This window comes from Sphaeramia orbicularis, chromosome 5 (genome assembly GCF_902148855.1).
Source record: "Sphaeramia orbicularis chromosome 5, fSphaOr1.1, whole genome shotgun sequence".
Lineage (NCBI taxonomy): Eukaryota > Metazoa > Chordata > Actinopteri > Kurtiformes > Apogonidae > Sphaeramia > Sphaeramia orbicularis.
In genome coordinates, this window is record NC_043961.1 from 61,305,909 (window position 1) to 61,332,782 (window position 26,874).

The following is a 26,874-nucleotide window of genomic DNA, read 5'->3' on the forward strand; positions in this document are numbered from 1 at the left end:
TTGTCGCTTGCCATGGTAGCTCCTTGTAGTTCAGTGTTTTCTGTGGAAGTGACCCAGTGTTTTTTAACCTTAGGGTCGGGACCCCACGTGGGGTCACCTGGAATTCAAATGGGGTCGCCTGAAATTTCTAGTAATTGAAAAAAAAACCAAAAAAAAAACCCTTACTAATAAAAAAATGTACAGTAGGTTGAGTCAGTCACATACATAAAGGACATGACAAACTGTGAAGCTGAAACTGCAGCACTGTGGTTCTGTTTCTGTGCCAAATGTTCATTGTGGTCGGTTTCAGATGCTGCAGCTCTTTCATAATTTATAGTTTGAGTTATTGTTGTAATTTCAGTATTAATTTGCCGCCTTGTAAATACAAGCTGGACTGACTGTACATATCCACTTTGTGCAGTAATCTACACCTGGATTTTCTGCCTCTGTCCACAATAATAGACATTATATAGACTAAATGTCCTCTAAAATTAACGTTTATTTGCGACATAGTAAAGCAAACTATTACTTGATCAAAAGCAAATTAATTTTAGCAAAAAATTTCCCCATTTTGAATGTCTGGGGTCACCAGAAATTTGTGATGTTAAAATGGGGTCACGAGCCAAAAAAGGCTGGGAACCACTGAAGTGACCTCTTCATGTAGCGGTGTGTAATCCCAAAGGTGGGGTGGGGGTGGGGGGGTCGGTAGTCCGGCATCTGTGGTTCGGCCAGGGGGTGGTTTAGGGGGGAGGGGTTGTAAAGTAGCGATCCGTGTCGCTTGTACTTTGCTGCAGTCAAAGGTAAACTTGCGGCTCATTTCCTTTTCTCTCTCTCCTGAATGTGTGTGAACTTTCATCAGTGTTCAGGACGTTTGTCTGTTCTATTCTATATCAGACTGATGCAGAATCAGTCTGGGGAGGATTTTTTTGTATAAATTTCTGCTGTGGTGGACAGGATAAGTGGAAACACTAGTAGTAGACGCTCATGCTGGATCTGTCCACCCCTAGTCTGGGGGGAGGAGCAGAGGAGACCAGCTGTACAGTATCTGAATGGGACTGCAGAACCAGTTTGGGCCACAGTCCTACATACGACACCTTTAACAATCCTTTTAGTTCAGGCAGAATATTGTAAAAATTACACTTCTTTTCTCAGTTTCTTCATGTTATTCACATCTTTTGAAAGGATAGTTTGTAGATGTAAACCTTGTCATAATGTAAATTTACTTTTTTTGCTCTAAAACACAGAGAAAAGTTTGGAGTTGACATTATTTATATATTATTCTGTTATTATTTTACTGGTTCGGCCCACTGCAGATCAGATTTAACTGAATGTGGAACTGAACTAAAATGAGTTTGACACCTGTGATCTAAACTGTTTAATTCCTGTTGATCCATTAATCCTATCAATCCATGTCAATAATTGGTGTAAAATACAGTTCTTCATCTTTCATGGTCATCAGATATGACCATATTTGGACGTTCAGAGGCTCCGTAGTTACCATGGAAACACCGTCATCTTCTACAACATCAATTCACTAAAATACATGATTTATACTGAAAAAGGATAATATTTGAATTACTGCAGATAAATCACTCAGAAAAGTTTAAATGTAGAGAAAAATTTAGCTGGAATTTTCTACAAAACCAGTTCTGGTTCTTTAAGGGTTAATAGTAAAAGAGTATCTGTGTTCACATTTAATGCATTTTTAAAATCTCACATATGTGTGGATGCACAAACTGAACTCCAAAAGTGTCAAATGGAAATAAAAAAAACTGAAGGCAAACATTTATGATTCTGAAGCCCGTATTCAATTTACAACAGGTCATAGAAAACAAATGTAATGTTTAAACTGACAGAATGTACCGTTTAAAGACAAAAATAAAAAAAGGTCATTTGGAACTGAATGCAGTAACACGTAAATGTTGGGACACTGCCATGTTTACCGCTGTGTAGAAAGATTCCAGTTAACAGTAAAAATATCTATTATCTGTCCTTTTTTTTCTCAACTTTATTGAAAATATTTAGGTTTACAAGATAAATTTTGAACAAACAAACATCAAGATGTCAAAAAGAAAAAGTATTTGAACAAATAAATTTAAGAAAAAAATGCATAGATTTAAAGACACAAAGCAGAATAAACAAATAGTATATTTAAAAAAAAATATCTAACAAAAATAAATAAATAAATACATCAGAGAGTTCAGTCTATTTTAAAGAATTATTTATACATCATCAAGGTGCTAGTGCTTTTTGTTGTTTTTTTTTTTTTTTGTTGTTTTTTTTTTTTGGTAAAGATAAATTCTAAAGATTTAATATATTTTTCAAATTCCATCAGGAAGATTTTAAAATATGGGTGTGTTTTTGGTTTATTTATTTTTGTTTCTGATAAGTCAGACCACTGGGGGGCAGTAGTGAGTGTTTTTAGTGAATAATTTTATTATATTTAGAGAAAATGTGTGAGTTTTTAATGTTTGAGTCATTTTTCAAAAGTTGCGAAAAGCTTCCAAATACATTGTAAAAGTCGATCCCTCTGTTGTGCTTTTAATAAAAGTGCGTATGTAGGTATGAGTGACGTCTCCTGCACCCTTTTTTTCCTGTATTTTTAAGATACAGGAAAATATCAATGAAATGACAAAAACAGACTGTGATTTTACATGTCAAATGGAAAATAACATGAAAAAAACTGTGTGAATAACCATAAAATTTCCATTTTTTAAAAGAATTTTTTTCTTTTTTCACAGAAAAATACAGTTAAAATACATTTGCAAATGTATCATGGTTTCACAAATATTTATTTTCTATTCATGAGATTAAACTGTTAATTTAAAGTTTAATACTGTAAAAAAAATAATAAAATGAGATAAAATTACTGACAGTTAACTGTAACAGAAGTATTTGTTCTGTCAGTTGAACCAGACTTGTTTGTTAATTGACAAATATCTTGTGTAATTACAGGAGGTTTCAAAACAAAAATGTTGAATAAATGTATTTTTGTGAATGTATAACATGTATAAGCACTGATAAACTGTCCAAATACAGTTTTTATCAGTGGATTGGACAACTGAGTCTCACTGAAAATTATTTATATATATATTTATAGGGAATTGGATTGTTTTAATACATGTAAATATTCTTTATTAAACATTAAAAAGTAAAAAAAAAAAAAAAAAAAAAAAATGCAGAATCTCATGTAAAGTTAGGGCAAAAAGCTGTATTTTAATGATGGAAAATTACCGTATTTTTATGAGATGGTTATTTTCCGTTATTTAACAGTATTTTTTCAGCACCCCTGCTGCTGGAATATTACCGTTTTTTTTGTTTGTTTTTTTTTTACAGTGTGTTGAAGGTGTGTTTGGTTCCTACATAGGCTCCTCCCTCAGTTCTAACAGACGGGTGGGGGGCACCATTGAGGTGAGTTTCAGGTAGACACATACTGACGCTGTCGGTGTCCACTCCACTGAAGTTCAAACCAGGAAGTGTCCGCCCCAGCTTCTGTAAGAAGCACAGGCCTGGAGGAAAACAGACACTGCTATTGGCTGGCATTCCACCAATCAGACTGTCTGAGGTAAACCTCCACAGACTGCCTCTGCAACTGAGTCCACACACAAGTACAACTGTTAGTGTGTCATCCACAGGGTTCTGCTGAACAGCTTCCATTTGTCTGAACCGTACTGGAGATCAGCTGTTTTTACCTGAGATTAACACCAACAGGTGAGAAACAACTGAGACGCACAACTGAGACACACACACCTGACACACACAACTGAGACACACACACCTGACACACACACACACCTGTCTTTTTCAGCAGACAATGAAAACCGTCCAAAGCGTCTTTGAGAACAAAAGGAACCAAACACTGGTGGATGTTTTTCCAGGTTTAAAAGGGTTGAATTGCACTAGAACCAGAGAAAAGCATTCGCCTCAGAGAAAACACTGACTCCTCTTGTATAGACCGTTGTAAAAGTTATAGACTGTTGTAAAAGTATTATTTATAAGTTCTCTGCAGGAACAGATCCCACACATGCATAAGATCTTAACTCTGTCAGATCAGCTGGAGTTCATTTAATTATTAACCTCAAACATGGACAGTTTTCTTTTTCCTGATCGGAATTTGTCTTCAAAACCAAGGTTCTAATAGTTTTGGATTTTTCATTATAGTTTAGTTTTATTTAGTTTTGACTTTTTTTCTCTAATTCAGTTACTTTTCATTAGTTTTTACAGCAGGTTTGCTAGTTTTTTTAGTTTTCATTTTTTCCAAATGCTTAGTTGTAGTTCAGTTGTAGTTCAGTTGTAGTTTAGTTGTAGTTCAGTTGTAGTTCAGTTGTAGTTCAGTGGTCTCTTTTCTCTTCTTCTCTGTCGTCGTATTCAAATCAATCCCAGACAGGACTCTGCTGCTTTAGTCTCCATGTTTCCAGGTAGAGTGGGGACCAGAAGACGACTGGAAACCACAAGTGAACACAAGTGACGGAGCAAAAAGTGTCGTATGAAGACAGCACAGAAAACTGAGAGAGTGAAATAAATCGATTTCACATCAATCCGACACTGACAAAGATGAAAACGAAGGGAATTTTATCCATAACTTTTATCTGTTTAGTTAGTTTTGTAAACACACAAGACAGTTTCAGTTAGTTATGGTTTTTCTTTTAATTATAGTTTTTAATTATTTCAGTTAACGAAAATGTTTTTACAATTCCAGTTTTCGTCATTTCATTAGTTTTCGTTAACGATAATAACCTTGGTAGTACCGTGCAACTGGATAATTTTCTTGAATATTTTGTCTGTGTAGTGTATGTTCAGTGTAAACAGAGTCAGTGCAGCGGAACAAACATTCTAGTGTTCCTCCAGGAACAGGAACAGTCCACTCCTCCTGTTTTATTTTCACTCTCATCTTCCAACAGAGCTGCAGTTAAAAACACTCCTGTACTCTCAAATACTTTAACTGCATACATGACCTGTCCACACACAACACATCCTCTGTCTAAGGCCAATGACCTTCATTTTGTCTTCTGTTTATCTTATTGTACTTTACTTTTTTTCTTTTGTTCAAACACTGTATATTTTTTTAGACATTATCTGCTCGACAGTTTCAACTGTGACTCCAGTCTTCCTCAGAAAAGTCATCCTACGTTCAGCTGCATGTCAGGTGACCAGATCAGATGATCTGATCAGATGATCAGAAACCTGAAAGACAATAGTGAGTGATAATGGACTCTATGCTCCGCCCCTCTACTTCCTGAACTTCAGGTGGGTCCTTTTATTTCCTGTCTTTCATTATTGGACACACTGATTAATCCAGGTGTGTCTAATTAATCAGTGGTCACAACAAGGAGTATCAGACACACCTGGATTAATCAGTGTGTCCAGTAATGAAAGACAGGAAATAAAAGGACCCACCTGAAGTTCAGGAAGTAGAGGGGCGGAGCTTAGAGTCCATTCAGATGGACAGGGTACCATACTTCAAGGTAAAACAACATATTTGATAATCCATCAGCTGTTAGACCAGAGCTTCTGTTAACACTCAACTACTTCTAAATACACAAATATTCATTCTAAAATATCAAAGCTCATGCGTTTCAGCCTGGAAGAAAAGCTCCCAGTGTACATGTGTGGGCTGTTATTCAGCACATGTGACCATGTGATGTTCACCAAGTAGATTTAAGGGTTATGGTAACCGTAGGTAACCAGTAATGTTCACCACTGAACATGTGGTCTCCACCTGTGGTCTCCTCCCCTCCATGTTTGCTGTTCACTAACAGCAGCTCCTGGATGTTTGAAGAACACAACGTCTAAAGATAGTGATGGTGCATTCAAGGCACCTGGAAAACCCAGGTGCAGAAGAGATCAGCTGTGGTGTAAAATGTTCTGCCACAGGTGTCAGACATCTTTGGTCCCTTTGACGCTCTTCCGCACTGTCCTCTGGAGTGTTGAATTTATGTCTGTGTCCTCCCTGATCTGTTTAGTGGAGTTTCATCCATTAAATGCACAGAGTCCAGTCAAAGTCGCAGATGGAGCAGAACTGGAGCCACATAAAGGCTTTTTTCATGCATAAAAGAAACACTGAGTTGAAATCTGCAGAAACAACTGACTTTTTCGCTCTGGGAGTCCATTTTTATTTGCCCACAAATAGGTTGGGTTTTAATTATAGACCACACCCCTTTTTCCCATATTTAGAACATTATTCTAGTGACGTTAGAGCCCACTTTTTTGGCTTTGTCCATGATAGGGGACATTTTACTGGTCTTTATCTAGACTGGACAGCATATATACAGAAATAAATAAATAAATAAATAAATAAATAAATAAATAAATAAATAGTAGTTCATTAAAAATTACATCTTAACAAAGATGTGTTGTTGAAGCTTAAACCTGCAGTTATAACAGAGGGATGTAAGTTCAGACATTCAAGACAGATTTTACTGCATTGAACCTAAATCTCCAGCTGTCAGGATGCTCATCAATCTTTGTGGAACATGACAGAACAATGTTATCCAGAGTTTGAACATCTTATAAAAGCTTTCATAATGTTTTTAGCCCTCGGCCAACTTCAGGCAGAAGTATTGTAATCATTTTGTCATCTGTCTGTCCGTCCGTCTGTCCAGTCAAGCACATGATCACCAAGGTTATTATCGTTAACGAAAACTGACAAAATGACGAAAACTGGAATTGTAAAAACATTTTTGTTAACTGAAATGAATAAAAACTATAATTAAAAGAAAAAAAAACATAACTAACTGAAACTGTATTGTGTGTTTACAAAACTAACTAAAACAGATAAAAATTATGAATAAAATTCCCTTCGTTTTCATCTTTGCCAATGTTGGATTGATATAAAATGGATTTCTTTGTCTCTCTCAGTTTTCTGTACTGTCTCCATACGACACTTTTTGCTCCGTCACTTGTGTTCACTTGTGGTTTCCAGTCGTCTTCTGGTCCCCACTCTACCTGGAAACATGGAGACTAAAGCAGCAGAGTCCTGTCTGGGATTGATTTGAATACGACGACAGAGAAGAAGAGAAAAGAGACCACTGAACTACAACTAAACTACAACTAAACTACAACTAAGCATTTAGAGAAAAATGAAAACTAATAAAACCTAGCAAACCTGCCTAAAAACGAATTAAAACAAACCGAATTAGAGAAAAAAAGTCCAAACTAAATAAAACTAAACTAGAATGAAAAATCCAAAACTATTCGAACCTTGATAATCACATTATCTGAAGAATGTGCTGCAGATTTCTGCACCCACTGATACAAAGACAGTCTAATGTTAATTATAGGGCTGGAACTTTGGAACTGAGTCTGACAAGATATTTAGCCGAAGGGGATGAAAAGTGTGCAGCTGTTCTGTTCCAACTTGTCTGAGCAAAACCAAAGCCCTGTCTGTGTTTAACAACACAACTGCATGTTAGAAATTTTCAGTTTTCAGTTCAGTTTTCACTGTTATCAAACGTGGTATCTACTGATCATGTGACAAACCTGCAAAATTATTTGGATGACCTTCACAACCAAGGTTCTAATAATTTTGGATTTTTCATTCTAGTTTAGTTTTGTTTAGTTTAGACTTTTTTTTCTCTCTAATTCAGTTTGTTTTAATTCAGTTTTAAAGCAGGTTTGCTAGTTTTTATTAGTTTTCATTATATTCTAAATGCTTAGTTTTAGTTTAGTTTTAGTATTAATTTTAGGGTTTTTTTCTATCTTTTCTCTTCTTCTCCGTCGTATTCAAATATGAAATTACAAATACAAATTACAAATATTCAAATGCTGCTTTTTCCCAACTTTAGTCTCCATGTTTCCAGGTAGAGTGGGGACCAGAAGACGACTGGAAACCACAAGTGAACACAAGTGACGGACCAAAAAGTGTCGTATGGAGACAGCACAGAAAACTGAGAGACACAAAGAAATCGATTTCATATCAATCCGACATTGGCAAAGACAAAAATGAAGGGAATTTTATCCATAATTTTTATACATTTTATTCAGTTTTGTAAGGACATAATTAGGGGTGTAAGACAATGTCAGTTCTGCAATATATCGCAATATTTCATTTTACAATACTGTATTGATATTTAAAAGTACTGTATCGATATTTTTAGGTATTTACTCAAATGCAGATATTGTGAAGGTTAATTTTTGTTTTTTGTTTTTCTTTTTTGTTTCTATTTTATTTATTATTATTTAACACTCTTTTATTAAATAATGTTCATTCCTTTGTTTGGATTGAACTCAAATCCTGTTCTGATGTTAGTTGTGAACTAATAGAATCTGAACATTTGAACAAGATCTGAAACTGGAATGTCTGGAAAACAGAATTTCAGTTTGAACACAGTTTGAACATTTGGTGATAGAACATTAGATCCTGTTGGGATCAAATAAAAATGTGTTTAGTCTTTGTGCAGATTTCTGCTGTAATTCAATTCTTCAAGGAAATAATCATTTAAAAAAAAAGAAACAAACAAAAAATTGCCTTTTTAACACTATCATGATATATCGTATCTTGATTCTTGTAGTGTGATTTGTATCGTATCACCATATTCTTGCTGATACTCAGCCCTAGACACAATACAGTTTCAGTTAGTTGTCATTTTTTCTTTTAATTCTTGTTTTTATTTTTTCAGTTAACGAAAATGTTTTTACAATTCTAGTTTTCGTCATTTCATTAGTTTTCGTTAACGATAATAACCTTGCTGGAAATACATGAGTGGTGAAAGAAATTTTCCCAGGATGCACCTAAAGACATTTGTGTAAATACAGATTTTTTTAAATTTATGACCTCAAATGCTAAATGACAGCATAAGAAGTCTGTGTGGTGGAGAAAATCTATATAATCGTGTCAGAAGAACAACATGTTCCGTCTTAGATCCAAAGCAGATGTCCCATCAGTGGGCAGGAAAACCCGATGGGGAACTGGGGGGGTGGTCTCCTATAGAAAACCTGTTGGAACAAGTCCAGCCCAGTCTTTTTACACATTTTTGTGAAGCGTTGATTCTAGTTGGAATGTTCCTGCAGTGAAGACACAGGCCATCTGCACACCTCCACAGGTCTGCAACACAAAAGAACTCACTCCACATTTCTGTCTTTTTTCTTTTTCATTACGACAGACAACATGAAAATAGCCTCCTTTAACATCCAGAAGTTTGGAAAAGCCAAAGTATCGAACCCAGATGTCCTCAACATCCTGACAAAGGTAAGGACGACCTGCACCTTCACACCTGTTTAAGGTTCAGTCTGGGAAACTGACGCTGGACAGGACAGATCCACTGTGGACGGACAGACTGTAGATGAACTAGGACTGGAATGTGGTTGGACCACAATACTCATCTGAATAAGACTTTTATTTTTTGGGGAATTTAAGTTACAGTATCTTAACTTCATCAGACTTTAATTGTATTACTATGACTTTAACATGGATGGAACTCAACTATGAAGTTCATCACTTTCACAGAAAAATGAACTAAAATAAATTCAACATGTGAAATGCTCCACTGTGTTATGGTCTTTGCATTTCCCCCAGGAGACATGTCACAAAGAACATGGCACAAAAGTCCAGTATTTAAGACCATGTCAGGGTTGTTCTTTTAGGTTTCTGGAGATTTTGGGTTTAGTACTAGAAAATTTGGGACTTTTGAACTGTAAACTTGGTATTTTATCACTTTTCTGAACCATTATCATTGCAATGTTTGGACATCAAGTGGTTTTTTTTGAGCCAGTTTTCAGTGCATAGTTGCTGGTGCATAGATGTATGTGGATGTGAGTTCTATTGTAAGAAATTAGACTTCTTTGCGAACTGTGGATTCTGAGGTTTATTTTTGCCCCTGATTTTGGAGTTCCACAGCTTTTATTGTAGTTTTTTTTCCTACACGTTCAGTTTGTTAAACAGTTCCTGAAGTCAGATTTTGGTGCTTTCTGTGTGGTCCTCCAGATTGTGTGTCGTTATGACATCATCCTGATCCTGGAGGTGGTGGACATCAGCGGGGAGTCGGTGAAAATCCTGCTGGACACCCTCAACAGGTTGGCAGACAACTATTTATTGACTTCCTCTCGCTCTGTGGAATATTATAATCACATTCTGTAGAAAACAAGTCAGATGTAAAGCTGATGTGTGTCTGTTTCAGAGCCACACAAGAGCATCACTACAGTCTGCAGATCAGCACCCGACGAGGCAAAAGCAGCTACAAGGAGCAGTTCCTGTTCCTGTACAGGTCAGTGTTGGTCCAGCACAGAAAGGAACACAACAGGCCCACACTGGAAAACCCTCGGCCTTCAATGCCCTGAGTATGCCACGGGTATGCCGTCTATTTGATCGAATTCCTCGTAAGGTTTTAACTCAATGGGCTTCAAACTTGGTCAGTTAAGGCTTGAGAAGTTGTAGATGAAAAGTTATTGATAAATTGAGACTGTGACCATCGACGCAGTCAGGGTGGGGGGGCAAATATTGATGTCACATCTTGAAAAACTAAACTATTATAACTCGGCCATTTTTCATCCAATGAAAACCAAACTTGACGCGTTTGATAAGAGTCCCACCCTGAACCATTCTGCTCCTCAGTTTTAACTGCTTGTATACACACCTCACACTTCACAGCAGTGATAGGTGGGGAGGTGACGGTGGGGGGGTCTTCCCACATCCCTGTTTCCTGGATGGTGTCTGGGGCAGGGGGGCCTGGGGTGGGGGGGGGTTGGCTACCAGGGCTGGCTGTCCTCTTGCCCACCACAGGATGTGTTGGGACCGGGAAAGATGTGTGTGTGTGGGCACGGGGGGTGTGGCAGTTGCTGGTGGGGTGGTGGGCTCCGGTTGGCGCTGGGGCTGCGTTTGGCTGCTGCACCTTGGGGGGACTCGTGGCGGTGCTGCTCGGTGCCTTGGGGGGTGGCGGCGCTCCTGTGTAGTGTGTGCAGGTGTGTGTGTAGGTGGGTGTGGGGGGGTGTGGATGGGTGTGGGTACATGTGTGGGTGTGTTTGTACATGTGGGCGGGCATGTGGGTGGGGGGTGTATGGGCATGGGTGGAGGTGTTTGTGCGTGTGGGTGTGTGCGAATGGGCGAACATGTGGGGTGGGTGGTATGTGTGTCTGGGTGTCAGTGGGTGTGTGGGGGCCCGCAGGGGTTGGTGGGACGGGGGGCAGGGATGGGGGGGTGGGCCTCTGGGCCCCCAGGGCGCTTGGCCGTGGCATCGGGGTGCACACTGGCCCATGGCGGGTGGCTGTCTGGGGCGGCCTGGCCTCCTTGTGTGCTGGGTGGGACCCCTGCCTGGGGGGACAGGTGGCTCCTGGGCTCGTGGGGCTTGGGGTTTGGTGCCTCGCTCACCCCTGGGTGGCCGGCCCCCGGAGGGGGGGTAGCATCTAGTGTCCCTGGCCCCCTGGGGCCTGCGCTCGGCTGCTGGGGGGCCTCTGGCTGGGGCCTCCCTTGTCCATCTTCGGGGAGGGTGCACTGTGGCCTCTCAGGGGGGGCGGGCTGGACCCCCCCCTCTCTGTGGTGTCTGCGGGTTGGCCTTGGGGCCCTCTGTGTCGGCATCGGCATCGGTTTTTCCTAAGAGTTTAACATATTTTTTACATTTTATCAATTAAAATATTTGTAGACAAAGGAAAAAAGCTGAAAAAAATGGAAAATGATCACAATTATTATAGTTACTTAAGTAACTAATAGTACTTTTAACATTCAAAGTGTTAGATGGATAATAGGGTTTCAGAGGAACCAATCTGTGCAGTGATTTACAGGATTCTCCAACAAAATGTCATGTGTCGACGTTTATGTTGATTTAGTTTAGAGTTCATGTTTTTTGTCTCTTCCTGTTTTATTTTGGTGATGGTGTCTCCTTCCTGTTTTATTTTGGTGATGGTGTCTCCTTCCTGTTTTATTTTGGTGATGGTGTCTCCTTCCTGTTTTATTTTGGTGATGATGTCTCCTTCCTGTTTGTGTCTGTACTCTGTCAGTCTTATCTTTGTCTACTCTAATCCCCTCATTGCCCACACCTGTTTGATCCCTGCCTTCCTCATATATTCTCCCCTCTCCTTTTGTCTGTTGTCAGTGCGTTGTTTCTGTTTTCCTGTGAAGACCTTCATGTGTTCAGTAACTTGAATCTTGTTCCATGTGTCTTGTGTATCAGGTTTTAGTTTTATATAGAGTACATTGTGCTTCCTCCCTTAGTTCATCGGTTTTTGTATTTTTGAATTTTTGTTAAAATAAATCCCTTTAACCACTGATCCTTGAGTGTCTCGTGCATTTGGGTCCACGCCGAGCGTTGTGCCGTAACACAAAACTGACTAAAACACACAGATCATCAGTAAAAGTCAGTGCATTGGATGTGATTGTGTTTTTAGGGATGATCTGGTGGACCTGATCAGCTGTTATCAGTTTGAGGACCAGAACACTTTAGAAGAAGATGTGTTTTCCAGAGACCCGTACATCCTGAGGTTCAGATGCAACACTACAGGTAGAAACACTGACACTAAAACTGACACTAACCCTAACCTTAACCCTAACACTAACCAAAATACAAAATACTTGAAAGTCTATTTACAGGAGAGTAAAAACTCTGACACCAAAAGCCAACTGGGTGTGATTTTGTGTGCTTTTTGGTCAGTGTTGAAGGACCTGGTGTTGATCCCAGTTCACACCAGACCCGAAGACTCTGTGTCGGAGTTGGACACGCTCTACGATGTTTTCCAGAATGTGAAGAAGAAGTGGAGGACTGACGTAAGGACACGTGACAACTCTGTCCACCGAAACGTTCATACAAGACACAGCTGCAAAACCACACCAACATCTTTAAGTTCACATTTGTGTTCAGTGTACAGATGTGTGCATTTCTTTCAGTGTGCAGACATTGTTTATTTCTTTCAGCGTACAGACATGTGCATTTCTTTCAGCGTACAGACATGTGCATTTCTTTCAGCGTACAGACATGTATTTCTTTCAGTGTGCAGATGTGTGAAACCCTTTAGTGGACACATGTTTTCCATCTGCTGTTTTGCTCCAGAATGTGATGATTTTGGGCGACTTTAACGCTGATGGTGGATACGTCACCAAGACGGAGATGAAGACGCTTCGTATCCGTAGCGACAAGGACTTCCACTGGCTGATCTCAGATAGTGTCGACACCACGACAAGCACCAAAAATGACAACACATATGACAGGTAACACACACACACACACACACCTTCCACTGTCCCATATCTGGTGTCTCTGTCCACGTCCAAACGGACAGTTCAGTGGTTTGGTTGAAGGACACCAGGCCTGTGCAGATGGTTCTGGTTCTCAAAGCCCTTCTGTGTCAGATGTGGTCTGATGGTTCTTGGTCTGCAGTCAGCACCAAGAACCGCCTGCATCTTGGTCCAGGACCGCCCCCTGTCTGGACAGACAGCCAATCAGATCCTCCAGCTCAGGGACATGTTTTTGGTTCCACCACCGGACTGTTTAGTTCCATAACCCTCAGATCTTCTGTGGGTCCAACCTCAGCAGTGCTGGTGCGTTCCTACAGGCCCTTTTTCTGCAGCTCAACTGTTGTTTTCAATAAATTACTCACATTTTTTTGGTCTCACTCTCATTTCTTCTTTTTGCATTTTGAAACTCTACTTAGAACCTTCTGAAGATCCAACAGAGAAAAATGGGAATTCTTGCAATGTTTCAACTGGTCTTAAAATTTTGATCAGGACTGTATATACTGTTAATATTGTAAATATTAAGTCTATTCATATTTTATGTCTATTTTTTTAATTCTACTAAAATTGTATATTCTATTCTCTTATTGTTTTAAGTTTTTGTAATTTTTTGTTCACTTTTCTTATTTTCTTAAGTACTGGTGTTTTATTCATATTGTTGCATGGACTGGAATAGCACAATAAAATCTGTTCTAGTCTATTCTGTTCTGTTCTGTTCTATTCTAAGTGGCAATTGTTGTCAATATAACACCTACAACAACTATGATGCAAATTAGTGACCCCAGCCATATTTGTCATAATAGTCATAACTGTCCACTCTCAGGTATGTCAGTCATTTGTGTGATTTTCCTAATAAACAGTTATTCCTGTCAGCAATCCAAACAAACCAAAAAGGTTCCAAAAATGAGTGGAATGTCCTGAAATGAGGAACTCTTCCTGTACATGTGACCCTTGTGTGTGTGTGTGTGTGTGTGTGTGTGTGTGTGTGTGTGTGTGTGTGTGTGTGTGTGTTTCCTGTGTAGGATCGTGGTGTATGGAGATGACATGCTGCAGGCTGTAGTTCCACACTCTGCTAAACCCTTCAACTTCCAGGAAGAATACGCACTCACTTCAGACCAGGTGACGTTCAGCTTCATTCTCTGGGATTTAGTTCTGAGTCACAGGATGGTTTGAAATCAACCACTGTTTGTCCTGTAGGCGCTGAAGGTGAGCGACCATTATCCAGTGGAGGTGGAGCTGAAGTCCAAACCTCAGACTGGAGACAAAGGTAACCATAGCAACACAGCTGTCATCTGCGGTTCAAGGCAAATGATCCGTTATTATTTCAAAATCTGCTCTGATCTATTAACACACGTCTAACGGCCGCTCCCTGGGCCCGGGCCCCCACATGTCCAGGTGTGTTCTCAGGTGATCCTTTGTTTTCTTCTTGCAGGTGTGGACCTTCAGTGCGATGCTGTGGATGCAGATCTGCAGGAGCTGAAGAAAGGAAACCTGCTACTGGAGAGGGAGAAGCTCCACCTGGAGATTCAGCTGCTCCAGATGCAGATGGCCCAGCTCAAGCCCAAAGACCAGGCCTAAACCCCTGGAAGAGCCAAAGACCAGGCCTAAACCCCTGGAAGAGCCAAAGACCAGGCCTAAACCCCTGGAAGAGCCAAAGACCAGGCCTAAACCCCTGGAAGAGCCAAAGACCAGGCCTAAAGCTCAGGAAGAGCATCAAAAGCTCACAGATACCCGTTTATCTCCACAGTACCTCAGGCTTCATTCAGCCGTTCGTTTTTTAAAGACAAGCATTTGCATCAGTTTTCTGAGCTGTTTTACCGTGTTTCCACTACGTGGAACCAGCTCGACTCCACTCTGGTACCAGGTCCTATTCCAGACCCTTTCCATTACAGATACTACCCACTTTCCAGTACCTGGTCGTCATAGTGATGCGGTGCGTTACTTCTGTGTCGTCTGCTCACAGTTGCTGATAAACTCACTCATTGTGTGTTGTCTCATCAAACTCCTGCTGAATTTTTCCATCTGAACCTCCTGGACAAACCATGGTGTAGTTCTACAGACTGTCATCATGTGGATTCACCTACTGACAGATTTACTGTCAACTTCTGCATCTGTTTTTGTAAAAGGGCGGGTCACAGAGACGACTCTGACCAATCAGTGGTCTGCAGTGTTTACACAGTGTCACCTTTTAGTATCTGGTCCCCAGTCCTGGAACCTCAGCGGAGGTGAGACCAAAAAACTAGTACCAGGTACCAGATTCCAGGTCCTTTATCGTAATGGAAACACAAAAAGGCCGAGTCGAGTCAGTACCACATAGTGGAAACACAACATTTGACTGAACATACTCATTTGGACTTTTTCCATCTTTGACATTTATCTAAAGGGTGAATTGTTTCTTCAAGTACAAAACTTGAAATCTTTAATAGTTGTATTGTCTTGAGCTTAAAATCTATTAATCTACTCCATATTTCCACTCTTTTCCTGTGTAGAAAAACCTTATGTAACCCCTTAACTCTTAAATGCTGTTGTTTTTCCTACACATGTATGTGCAGTCTGTCCTCCACGTCCTGGTGATTGTCAAACAGTTGAATCCACAGCAGCTGACCTTTGACCTTGATTTGCAGACCTCAGTCCTCTCAGCTGAGGGGCTTCGTTGGTTCCACAGACTGTTGGTGCTGCTCTTTATCTGTACTGTACTTTAGAACATGTCCTAGAACAGGACCACGTCAGCTTTTCCAGACCATAAAAGGTTTTCAAGCCAATCATTCTGACCTCTGACCTTCTGTCCAACAGGTTTTTGGGCCACTTTAGGAAAACTAATGTAATTTAAGTCAAACACTAATAAATCTAATTTCCATTTCCTTTAAATGTGTCCAGAGTCAGAGTTGAGGAGGTTTGGATCACAGTGGGTTTAGTTTATTTGTTCGACTGGGACACATGCAGATTCACATTCAGACTAAAGCAAAGAAAACACAGTAATTACAAAAATCTTTATTAGCATCTACCTGTTCACAAGAAAAAAAGAACTAGGGATCATCTGGACCCAAAACAAATGTCAGAGGAGATCAGGGTTTGAGGAGCAGCAGAACTACTTCTGTAAATGTCAAGAGTTTGGTCACAACGACAAATATGATGACATGTCAGTACAGGACGGAGGGAGGGAGCTTTAATGAGAGGGAGCATTAGATATGGAGATATGGAGACATGGAGACAGAGGTGGAGGAGACAGAGGAGGAGGAGAAGACAGGAGGAGGAGACGGAGGAAAAGGAGGAGGAGGTGAAGGAGGAGTAGATGTAGGAGGTAGAGGAGGACACTAGTGTGTGTTAGAGGAGAATGGGGCTCAGATTTGTCCAAATGAAGCGGCTGAGGTTCTGTGGGTCCAGACTCTTCAGGCTGAGGAGGAAACACACATGTGCAGATGGACTCTTTACTTCTTCCCTGATTTCTTGATACCACCGGTGCCTACAGGAGAACAGACACAGAACATTTAGACTGTAGCTTTGGAGGAAAGTGAAGAAGAGCAGTGTGAAATGACTGCTTTGATTTGGAGGTGATCAAGTGTCCATGTCAGTCATAGTCATGGTAAATGTTACATCATTTATATCCATTTGGTTTGAGTTTGAAGTGAGTTCTTTATGTTGAATATCGGAGCGGACAAAGTCAAAGCACAGAACCAAATCTGAGCTGGATCTGGATCAGTCTTACCCAGAGGTCCTTTTCCTGAAGCCTTGGCCTTCAACGCCTCCATGGCCTTCTGCTCCTCCTTCTGTTTCTGCTTGAAGGCCAGGTCATCCTGGAAACACAACACTGTTTTAGAACACGTTCCTGTCTGATTAGGAAAACTGATCCATTCAAAAGCAAAGAGAACAACATCTGAAACAGACCAACATGGACTATAGCATTTATCTGAAGACAAACGACCACGTCCAACTGTATTTTTCATGTTCTTTCACCAACAGATGATCTCTTGGACAGTAGTATATAGATATGCATGTGTGTTAAACTGGAAGGTGCAAAATAAATAGTACTGTTCAGTATTATGAAGGTGCAAAAGGACACTTAAGTGCAGAGTAACTTTAGATTTATGAGCAGACACACTGGTAAGTACCATATGTACCCTCTCTGGGCTGTTTTAGTCCGGGGATATTCGAATCTGGTCCTCCAGATGTTTCCCTCTTCAAACACACCTGCTTCAATTATTGATCAGCTTCTCATCATGTTCTGCAGAAGTCTGAGAACCATGGAATGCCTTCCAGGTGTGATGGAAAAGGAAAAGATATAAAACATCAGGATACCGGCCCTCGAGGACCGGATTTGAATACCCCGGTTCTAGTCCAGATCTGCCAGGTCTATGTGTTTCAGTTGGAGAACTTCCATGTTCTTAATCATATATGGATTATATTATTCTACTTACTTCATCCATGTCTTTACATTGTTTCTTTGGTGCCTTCAGTGGTTTCTTTTTGCCTCCTGTTGATTAGAAACATTTGTTAACAGTCAGTATTTACAGGACAGTCACTAACTCCCTCTGAAGCACAGGTCTCAAACATGCGGCCTGGGGGCCAAATCCAGCCCACCAAAGGGTCCAATTTGGCCCATGGGATAAATTTGTGAAATGCAAAAATTACACTGAAGATATTAAAGGTGCGGGAGACTTTTGAGACCAATTTTTCATCAAATCTGTCAAACCTCAGTCATATCCTCGGTATCATGAATCTGTAAGTCTTTCTGTCATTCCTCAGCTGAATCTCTTCCTCATGGTGAACACTTTCTTAGTGCCATCCACCATTAACAATGTTTACATCTACGGACCATATGTTTACAAACCGAGCCAGGAGGGAACTCAGGGATCTTTGGAATTTTGTCACGACGTGCATTGTGGGAAACGCCGGTTCGCTCCACTGTCTGGCAGCAGCAGCTGCTACAGACACGAGGTGGAAACGACAGGAGATCCCTTCCCTCTATGCATATTCCTCCAGCCGTTTCTGCATTTCAGCCGTTTCCGCGTCGTGTTTGTTTCATCCGTATAATATCATATGGTCACGCCGCCGCCTGGCAAGGGCAGCACAAGCCTTCGCTTCCGACAATGCACGTCGCGACAAAATTCCTCAGATGCCAGAGTTCCCTCCCGACTCTGTAAACATATGGTCCGTTTGTGGTGAATGGCACTAAGAAACTGTTCACCATGTGGGAAGAGATTCAGGTGAGTAATGACAGAAAGACTAACAGATTCATGATACTGAGGATATGACTGAGGTTTGACAGATTTGATGAAAAATTGGTCACGAAAGCATCATTTTAGGTCAATTCAATCTGAAATGGGTCAGAACCAGTAAAATACTATCATAACAACTTATAATAATGAAAAAAGCTATTTTTCTCTTTGTTTCAGTGTAAACAAAGTAAAATTACACAAAAATGTTTACATTTACAGACTAGCCTTTTACAAAAAATGTGAATAACCTGAACAAATAAGAACAGCCTGAAATGTCTTAAGTATGTGAAATTTTTCCAATAGTCTACCTGTTACTAAATGTTTTGTGTATTTGTAGATCCACTGTGATCTGCAAGCTATGATGCACATGTATAAATGATAAACTATGGTGCAATATTGTTAAAATTGCACCTATTTTTCTTAAGAATGTTCATGTTGTTCGTATTTGTTCATGTTATGTTCAAGTACAGTTCGTAGATGTAAACATTTTAATTACGGAATTTTACTTTTTTCACTCAAAAACATAGAGAAAACTTTGGAGTTGATATTATTTATAAGTTCGTAACCTATTATTTATATTATTGTACTGGTTTGGCCCACCATATATCATAATAGGCTGTATGTGGAACTGAACTAATGAGTTTGACAGCCCTGCTCTAAAGGATAGACTGGCTTCATCCACAAATAGATGAATACTTTTGGAACTCCTAATGCCACCTTGTTTGATTTAGAATATATTATGTTCCCGTAACAGACATGTTGCGGAGAATTCAGCACTTTAAAGCGCTTTATTAATTTAATAACGCCATTTAAAAAAAACAAACCCTCATTGGAGTCAGCCTACTAGCCATGCTAATCCGGCTAACATAAGCCGAACACTGGCTTCTGTCTGAGACATAATAATGTCCACACGGTCCACTACAGAGGACACAAGTCACATGAAACCAATACTCACCTTCCCTGCCAGACATTTTCAAGACCAGAGACGTTTACAGTCGAAAAATCGGCGTGTTTTAATAATGCAATACAGGTTAGCTATGTCTTCACCCGCGCCGTCAGGACCCCGATGGACCCCAAACCGGAAATAGGCACCACGTCCCTGCCTGAATGAAAATCTGACCGGTACAGGATATGAAGATGCTAATAAACTAGCCGAATGTGGTAAGTGCACGTTGACAACACTGAACAAACACAGTATTTATATTTCTCAACGTGTGTTTACATGTCATAAACTATGACTAAAGTTGTCTTCCGGTGTATTTAGGTGTTGGTACATTCATTTGTCTGTTAGCTACAATCACAGCTAGCTTAAAAGTTAGCACACGAGTGTTTCAACATCTTACTGTCAGAGTCATTTTCTCTGTCGTGATATGAATGTTTCATGTTTTCCCTGCTTTGTTAAAAATGCAGTTTAATTCGTCATTCTGCACGTTAACCACAGCTTACTTTAAAGTTGTCACATTTTGATAAAGTGTAGTTTAATGGAAGGGCAGTTTGGCCCATTTCATCTGTTTTTATGACCTAAGGCAGTGTTTTTCAACCTTGGGGTCGGGACCCCACGTGGGGTCACCTGGAATTCAAATGGGGTCACCTGAAATTTCTAGTAACTGATAAAAAAAAATTAGGAAAAACTTACTAATAAAAACTATATGGTGAGTTGAGAGAGACAATCCCAATACATAAAAGACATGACAAACTGGTTGTGAGCCGAAATATGTGTGGAAAAATAGAAACATAGTACATTCCTGGTGGTGTTACCACGGAAACAGTTAACCGTCAACTTACATTATAATAATTACAGACCAACAATGGTAAGAATAAAACTACAATAACTGAAGTAGAGAAAATGTCTGGACTGAGCATGTCGTGGTGTTTTTCCTTTTGTCAGGTACAGAAGCGCTCAGATGTGTGTCTGGCCCCATGGCGTCTCTCTGTCTGGATCTTTGTCCAGACGGATCGCTCTGGTCCGAATGTATAGCGCCCACCAGCAGCCCTCCAACCCCCCATCTGTTGACCCCACCCCTCCTGAGGGGAAGAGCAGCGCTGACGTGGTAAAGGAGCGAGCACTGGTCACCTTACAGGTACAGAAACATTCTAAACTCCTAACCTGCCCAAATATGTTGAAGGTTTGAAAATGCTGTCCTCTGTATCGTCTACCAGTGAAGTTTAACCTCCTGAGACCCAGGACATGTCAGCAAAGTACAAGCTTTTATTTTTATTAAATAAGTGTCTAAATTGGAAACATCATGATGCAACAGTTTTTTCAGATGCAGTTTTTAAATTTTTTATGGAATGCCCTTTGTGGTGGACAGTTTTCTTTTATTTTTTTATAAAGTTGTGAAACTCTTGTCCACAAATTTGGACAGATAACCCATAGCTGGGTCTGAGGAGGTTAAAGACCAAACTACAGGGTGTTTCTGTCCAAATAAAAGCCATCTGCAGAATCGCTAATTCAACCCCATAATACAGTAGTCCATACATTTCTGAAGCAGCAGCAACTATTAGGGGTGTAAGAAAATATTGGTTCTGCAATATATTACAATATTTCATTTCACAATACTGTATCGATATTAAAAAGTACTGTATGGATATTTTTAGGTATTTATTCAAATGCAGATGTTGCGGAGGTTCATTTTAGTTTTTCTTTTTAGTTTGTATTTTATTTATTATTTTTTAACACTTTTATTAAATAATGTTAGGTCCTTTGTTGGTATCACACAAAAATACTGTTCTGATGTTAGTTCTGAACTAATAGAATATGAACATTTGAACAGGATCTGAAACTGGAATGTCTGTTAAACAGAATTTCAGTTTGAATACAGGAACATTTTGTGATATAACATTAGATCTTGTTAAAAATGTGTTTAGTATTTGTGCATATTTCTGGTGTAATTCCATTCTCCCAGAAAAGAATCTTTTAAAAAGGAAACAAAACCATAAAAAATTACCTTTTTAACAGTATCATGATATACCGTACTTTCCGGGCTATAAGCCGCACCTGAATAAAAGACACACCTGACTATAAGCCGCAGGTGTCCACAAGGTAGCATGAGATATTTACACAGAAAGATGGTAAACAGACATATTATTTGAATATTTATTTCCATCCCTTAACTGCTTTTTTCCAAACAGTGCCTGTGACATGTCAGTAAAACAGCAGGAACAGGCTGGTTAAAAAGAACAGTCATTAATCTGTATCTTCATCTTCCTTCTGCTCATTAAACCACTGCAGTCGTCTTCTTCAGCGTTGGAGTTGAACAGCCTCAGAAAGGCTCCATCACACTCCTTCTCCGTCTCTCCTCCATTGTTGTTCAATGGCACTTCCGTGCTGCAGTTCTATTTCCTTCTTTACAGACACATCGATTGATTTTAACTTCAAAGCTGCAAAATATGCATTTCTTTGTGTGGTTTCCATGATGAGGGTTTGTGCATGACACACAAAATGATTGTTGAAAGTTCAGATGAAAACTTCTCCTCTTCATCACCTCTTCCACCTGTCTGACTCACTTTTGTGCCTCCTGCTAGAGCGCCCCCTGATGGCTGTTAGCCCATATAAATCTATACTCGAGCTGCATCGTTGTATAAGCCACAGGGTTCAAAACGAGAAAAAAGTAGTGGCTTATAGTCCGGAAAGTACGGCATCGTGATATATCGTATTGTGATCCTAGTATTGTGATTTGTATCATATCCCCAGATTCTTGCTGATACACAGCCCTAGTAACTATCATCTTGCAGTTCCACCACTGGTTTATGGTTCATGGTTGCATGTAACTGCAGGGCAGTCCATCTGTTTTTTCTGTTCTGACATGTAAACAACGTGGAACCTCAGTTTCAGAAACTGCTGTATGAAGGAAGTGTCTCTCTTTTAAGTTTATTTCTGTCTAGAGCTGCAACCGATTAATCCAGTGTTTCTCAAACTGTGGGGCGGGCCCCTTAGGGGGGGTGTGAAGGCTTGCCAGGGGGGGCATGGGATCTCTCCTGTGTGCTTTTTTTTTTTGTCTTTTCAGGTTACAACATGTAGCAGGTGGAACTAATGTTTTAGCATTGGAGCACCCTGGACTCATTTTAGGGACGTACAATGAACAAATCTACTGCCATGGTGATCTGTCACGAGACTAGACAAAGAGTTTAGGTTTGAAGAATGGACAAGGATTTGATAGGAAAAGAAAAAATGTGCAGTGTTTCTGTTTTGAATGTAAACGGGCTCATTGCAGCCACTGATATTGTTAAAATTTTCATCTTTGTTACCAAAATTTGTTTGTTGTTCTAAAAAAGTAACTTTATTTTCATAGTTGTAAGCTAATTGCACATTTCCTATTTTTATTTGGACAAATACTGTCTCATGGAGCAGTCTTGTTGAGTTCATTTGTATTGTTCAAGCTAAAATCTAAGTTATTTTTAATTTGAACAAGAAATTATTTACGGAAAAGCAAAAAATATTGTTACAGTACTGATGTTTCTTTCAATGAAAGTTATAGTTGCGCCACTGTAGCAGTGTTTTTGGAGTTCAGGGGGGCCTGGAGATTTTTTGTCCTCCAAAAGGGGGGCCCCACAGAAAAAGATTTACAACCACTGGATTAATCGATTAGGTGCTTGAAGCGAATGCAAAATTCACGATTTGATTAATCGACTCACATTGATTGAAGGGAAATATTCTATTGCAGTTTTCCTGAATTGAAGCTTCTTTGTGCATCACAATCAGCGTCCGTGTGAAACTCACCAGTGGAACCAGTGTTTAACAGCAGAGAAATGAAGGAAACGAAGCTTTGACTCAGGAGAATTGTGGTTGAATGATTTTTCTGGATCACTTTGAGTCGATTAATCGTTTCAGCTCCATTTCTGTCCTTTAGAATGTTGGTGATTTAGGGCGAAGGTGGGGTCAAAAGTCAGCTCAGATGGCCAGCTCTACAGTCAATTACTGGTGGGAGAGGTACGAAGAGTTTGTGGGACTGAACGATGTCAGAGAGGCTCAGACCAAAGTCACAGAGGTGAATGCACTCAAACGCACCATCTGTCTGTTCTGTAAGAATCCTGGCCCGTGTTCATGGTCAGTTTGGTTTGTTTTTGGTGCAAACAGGCTGAAGCTGCGTTCATGGTGGCTCGGGGAATGGTGAGGGAGGCTCACAGTAGCCTGGAAGTCCTGCAGGGGAGGCTGAAGGAGATCAGAGACCGTCTGGACCGAGTCTCCAGGGAGGAGGCGCGCTATCTGGAACTGGCAACGCAGGAGCACAAACTGCTGCAGGTGAGCCGGAGCATCGACAGGCAGCACAATGGGAAACAGAGAAACCATTTAGATAAATGATCCAACTTTGGAGTAATCACTGTAATTAAACACGTTTGCTGATCTGATGAACTTAAAGACACCGTTCCTGTTTTGCAGGAGGAGCGTCGCCTCCGGACGGCCTACGAGAATGCCGAGGGGTCAGAGCGGGAGAAGTTCAGCTTGTTCTCTACAGCCGTCAGGGAGAGTCACGAAAAGGAGCGGAGCAGAGCCGAACGCACCAAGAACTGGTCCATCATCGGCTCCGTCCTCGGAGCTCTGATCGGGGTCATGGGGTCCACGTACGTCAATCGAGTCCGTCTGCAGGTGAGGACATTTGTGAGACCATCAGACACTGATAGATTCAACCTGGGGGGGTACAGCAGTACAGGTCGACAGTGTTTGGGCCATGGTTTTACTTTGGTTTCTGTACATGTTCTGTGCGTAAAGAGAACTGGGTTTTTTCTCCCAAAATTATATTTTTATCTTGCTCGTCAGCAAAAACTGAATTTCACAGTAGGAACCGTGTGTGGTATAGAAGTGCCACGGTTGTCTACCGTACGCTGCTATGTCCACTGTCTGTCACTGAGGGGCGGGGCTTACCTGTGGACACTCACAGACACACAGAGAGAGAGGGGGAACACTTGACAATCCCACATCACAGCAACATCAGGTGACCTTTCTGAGAAAGCCTACAGGTTAGAGCTGAAACATGTCAACATCTACATCAGGGCTGTCAAACTCATTTTAGTTCAGTTCCACATTCAGCTAAATTTGATCTGCAGTGGGCCGAACCGGTAAAATAATAACAGAATAATATATAAATAATGTCAACTCCAAATTTGTCTCTGTGTTTTAGAGCAAAAAAAGTAACTTTACATTATGAACAGGTTTACATCTACAAACTATCCTTTCAAAAGATGTGAATAACATGAACAAAGTGAAAAAATAAGTGTAATTTTAACACTATTCTGCCTCAGTTTATCATTTACACATGTATATTAGAACTTACAGATCACAGTGGATCTACAAACACACAAAATATTTAGTAGCAGGCAAGGTTATTATTATTAACGAAAACGAAATGACGAAAACTAGAACTGAAAAAACATTTTCATCAACTGAAATAAATAAAAACTATAATTAAAAGAAAAAAAAACATAACTAACTGAAACTGTATTGTGTGTTTACAAAACTAACTAAAACAGATAAAAATTATGGATAAAAGTCCCTTCATTTTTGTCTTTTGTCAATGTCGGATTGATATGAAATCGATTTATTTCACTCTAGCAATTTTAGCTAGCGGTACCATGTAATATTTAAGGGTCCGTCACTTGTGGTTTCCAGTCGTCTTCTGGTCCCCACTCTACCTGGAAACATGGAGACTAAAGCAGCAGAGTCCTGTCTGGGATTGATTTGAATACGACGACAGAGAAGAAGAGAAAAGAGACGACTGAACTACAACTGAACTACAACTAAGCATTTAGGGAAAAAATGAAAATTAATAAAAAACTATCAAACCTGCTGTAAAAACGAATTAAAATGAACTGAATTAGAGAAAAAAGTCAAAACTAAATAAAACTAAACTATAACGAACAACTGTTCAGAGAACACAAACCTCCTCCTTCACCCTGAACGCTGTGCATGTGTGGATCGACTCTTTCTGTTTAAATGCAACAGTTTCCAGGTTGTTCCATACACAGAAACAGTTGAATCTTGGTCCCAGTCATGTGTCTGTCCAATTAGATTCAATTCACATCAGTGTTTGTTGAGTTCTAATTTTAAATGTGTGGGAAATGGGATTTTTGTGTAAATGTCCACAGAGTCCACATTCCACAGTGGATGTGGACAATTTAGTTCCAGATACAAGAGATTGTTCTAAGCTACAGGTGGATCCAGCTGGAGGAGAATCAGAGTCGTTTTGAATTTTTGATGAATTTTGGAAAATGTCTCAATGATGACAGATGGAAAATTGTAGATGTTGTGACCTTGCTGTGACCTTGAACTTTGGCCTACTGGGACCAAAATGGAATGGGTTGGTCCCAGGGCCTAGGCCTATCTGTGGGGAAGATCTGGAAAAGATGGGTGGAAGAGTTTTCCCCTAAAGTTGCTAACAAACAAACAAACAAACAAAGCAAAGTGATCACAGTACCTCCTGGCGGAGGTAAAAATCCAAACCTCTTCTAACCTTGGTTCATCTGTGCAGGAGCTGAAGAACCTGCTGCTGGAGGCTCAGAAGGGTCCAGAGAGTCTGCAAGAAGCTCTGAGGGTCCAGGCCGGAGACCACCGGACCCAGCAGAACGAGCTGCGAATGCTGATCCACAGCCTGAAGGTCACACTGAAGGACGCCGTCACCCCCAGGGACCCCGCAGGTCCCCCCGCCCCCACTCCTGCCCCCACCGAGCCCCTGTCAGCCTTAAAGGAGCTCCACGACAGCAACCAGCGAGTGGAGTCTGTGCTGGACTCACTTCCTCCAAAACTGGACCAGCTGGAGCAAGGCCTGGTCCGACTGGTGGGGGACACGTCAGCCATGAAGATGCTCATGGAAACCAGGACCCAGACGGACCTGGACACACAAACTAGACCTCTGCAACAGACAATGCCTATGGGGTCTGAGGGGATTCTGAGGAGTCTGGAGGAGACCAAGAGGACGCTGGGAGACCGGATCAGGACCAACGCACTTTATAACACTGTGATCACCTCCACCGCCACAGCCGTCACTGTGGGTACGCTCTACCTGCTGCTCAGGGGGACCACCTAGGACTGCCTAGGACCTCAGAGGGACCGCCTAGGACCTCAGAGGGACCCCCTAGGACCTGAGAGGGACCGCCTAAGACCTGAGAGGGACCGCTTAGGACCTCAGAGGGACCGCTTAGGACCTCAGAGGGACCGCTTAGGACCTCAGAGGGACTGCCTAGGACCTCGGAGGGGCCACCTAGGTCAGGGGTGTCAAACTCATTTTAGTTCAGTTCCACATTCAGCCTAATATGATCTAAAGTGGGCCAGACCAGTAAAATAATATAAATAATAGGATAAGAACTGATAAATAATGTCAACTCCAAAGTTTTTTTCTCTGTTTTTGAGTGAAAAAAGTCAAATTCTGTAATGAAAATGTTTACATCTACGAACCGTACTTGAACGTAACATGAACAAATATGAACCTGAAAATTCTTAAGAAAAATAAGTGCAAATTTAACAATATTATGCCTCAGTTTATCATTTATACATATTCATCACAACTTACAGATCACAATGGATCTAGA

General features: G+C 40.6%; 3 protein-coding genes across 8 annotated transcripts; 2 read left to right on the top strand and 1 right to left on the bottom strand.

Annotated features, from left to right (window-relative positions):
• The first annotated feature begins 3,582 nt into the window (after nt 1–3,582).
• On the top strand, nt 3,583–15,078 carry LOC115418917 (deoxyribonuclease-1-like). 3 transcript variants are annotated; one of them, XR_003935371.1, is made up of 11 exons: nt 3,583–3,690; nt 9,081–9,166; nt 9,902–9,990; nt 10,095–10,181; nt 12,295–12,407; nt 12,558–12,670; nt 12,954–13,111; nt 14,158–14,254; nt 14,333–14,402; nt 14,568–14,797; nt 14,828–15,078. XR_003935371.1 is itself a non-coding variant. In XM_030133470.1 (11 exons), exons 2-11 carry the CDS (start codon nt 9,086–9,088, stop codon nt 14,771–14,773), a joined length of 954 nt encoding a protein of 317 aa, XP_029989330.1. In that variant the 5' UTR covers nt 3,583–3,690; nt 9,081–9,085; the 3' UTR covers nt 14,774–15,078. The 3 variants fall into 3 exon arrangements, 2 of the variants coding, with proteins under 2 accessions (XP_029989330.1, XP_029989329.1); XM_030133470.1 differs by having other exon boundaries at nt 14,568–14,707; nt 14,768–15,078; XM_030133469.1 differs by having other exon boundaries at nt 14,568–15,078.
• Nucleotides 15,079–16,106: 1,028 nt separating this feature from the next.
• On the bottom strand, nt 16,107–19,430 carry tma7 (translation machinery associated 7 homolog). Its single transcript, XM_030135457.1, has 4 exons — nt 19,307–19,430; nt 17,551–17,606; nt 16,842–16,929; nt 16,107–16,598 (listed from the first exon to the last, which is right to left on the bottom strand). Exons 1-4 carry the CDS (start codon nt 19,320–19,322, stop codon nt 16,564–16,566), a joined length of 195 nt encoding a protein of 64 aa, XP_029991317.1. The 5' UTR covers nt 19,323–19,430; the 3' UTR covers nt 16,107–16,563.
• On the top strand, nt 18,388–26,662 carry ccdc51 (coiled-coil domain containing 51). 4 transcript variants are annotated; one of them, XM_030135454.1, is made up of 6 exons: nt 18,388–18,392; nt 20,240–20,432; nt 23,202–23,339; nt 23,429–23,593; nt 23,732–23,938; nt 25,818–26,660. In XM_030135454.1, exons 2-6 carry the CDS (start codon nt 20,256–20,258, stop codon nt 26,370–26,372), a joined length of 1,242 nt encoding a protein of 413 aa, XP_029991314.1. In that variant the 5' UTR covers nt 18,388–18,392; nt 20,240–20,255; the 3' UTR covers nt 26,373–26,660. The 4 variants fall into 4 exon arrangements, with proteins under 4 accessions (XP_029991314.1, XP_029991313.1, XP_029991316.1 ...); XM_030135453.1 differs by lacking the exon at nt 18,388–18,392 and adding an exon at nt 19,457–19,512; XM_030135456.1 differs by lacking the exons at nt 18,388–18,392; nt 20,240–20,432 and adding an exon at nt 22,098–22,118 and having other exon boundaries at nt 25,818–26,662.
• Nucleotides 26,663–26,874: the final 212 nt, after the last annotated feature.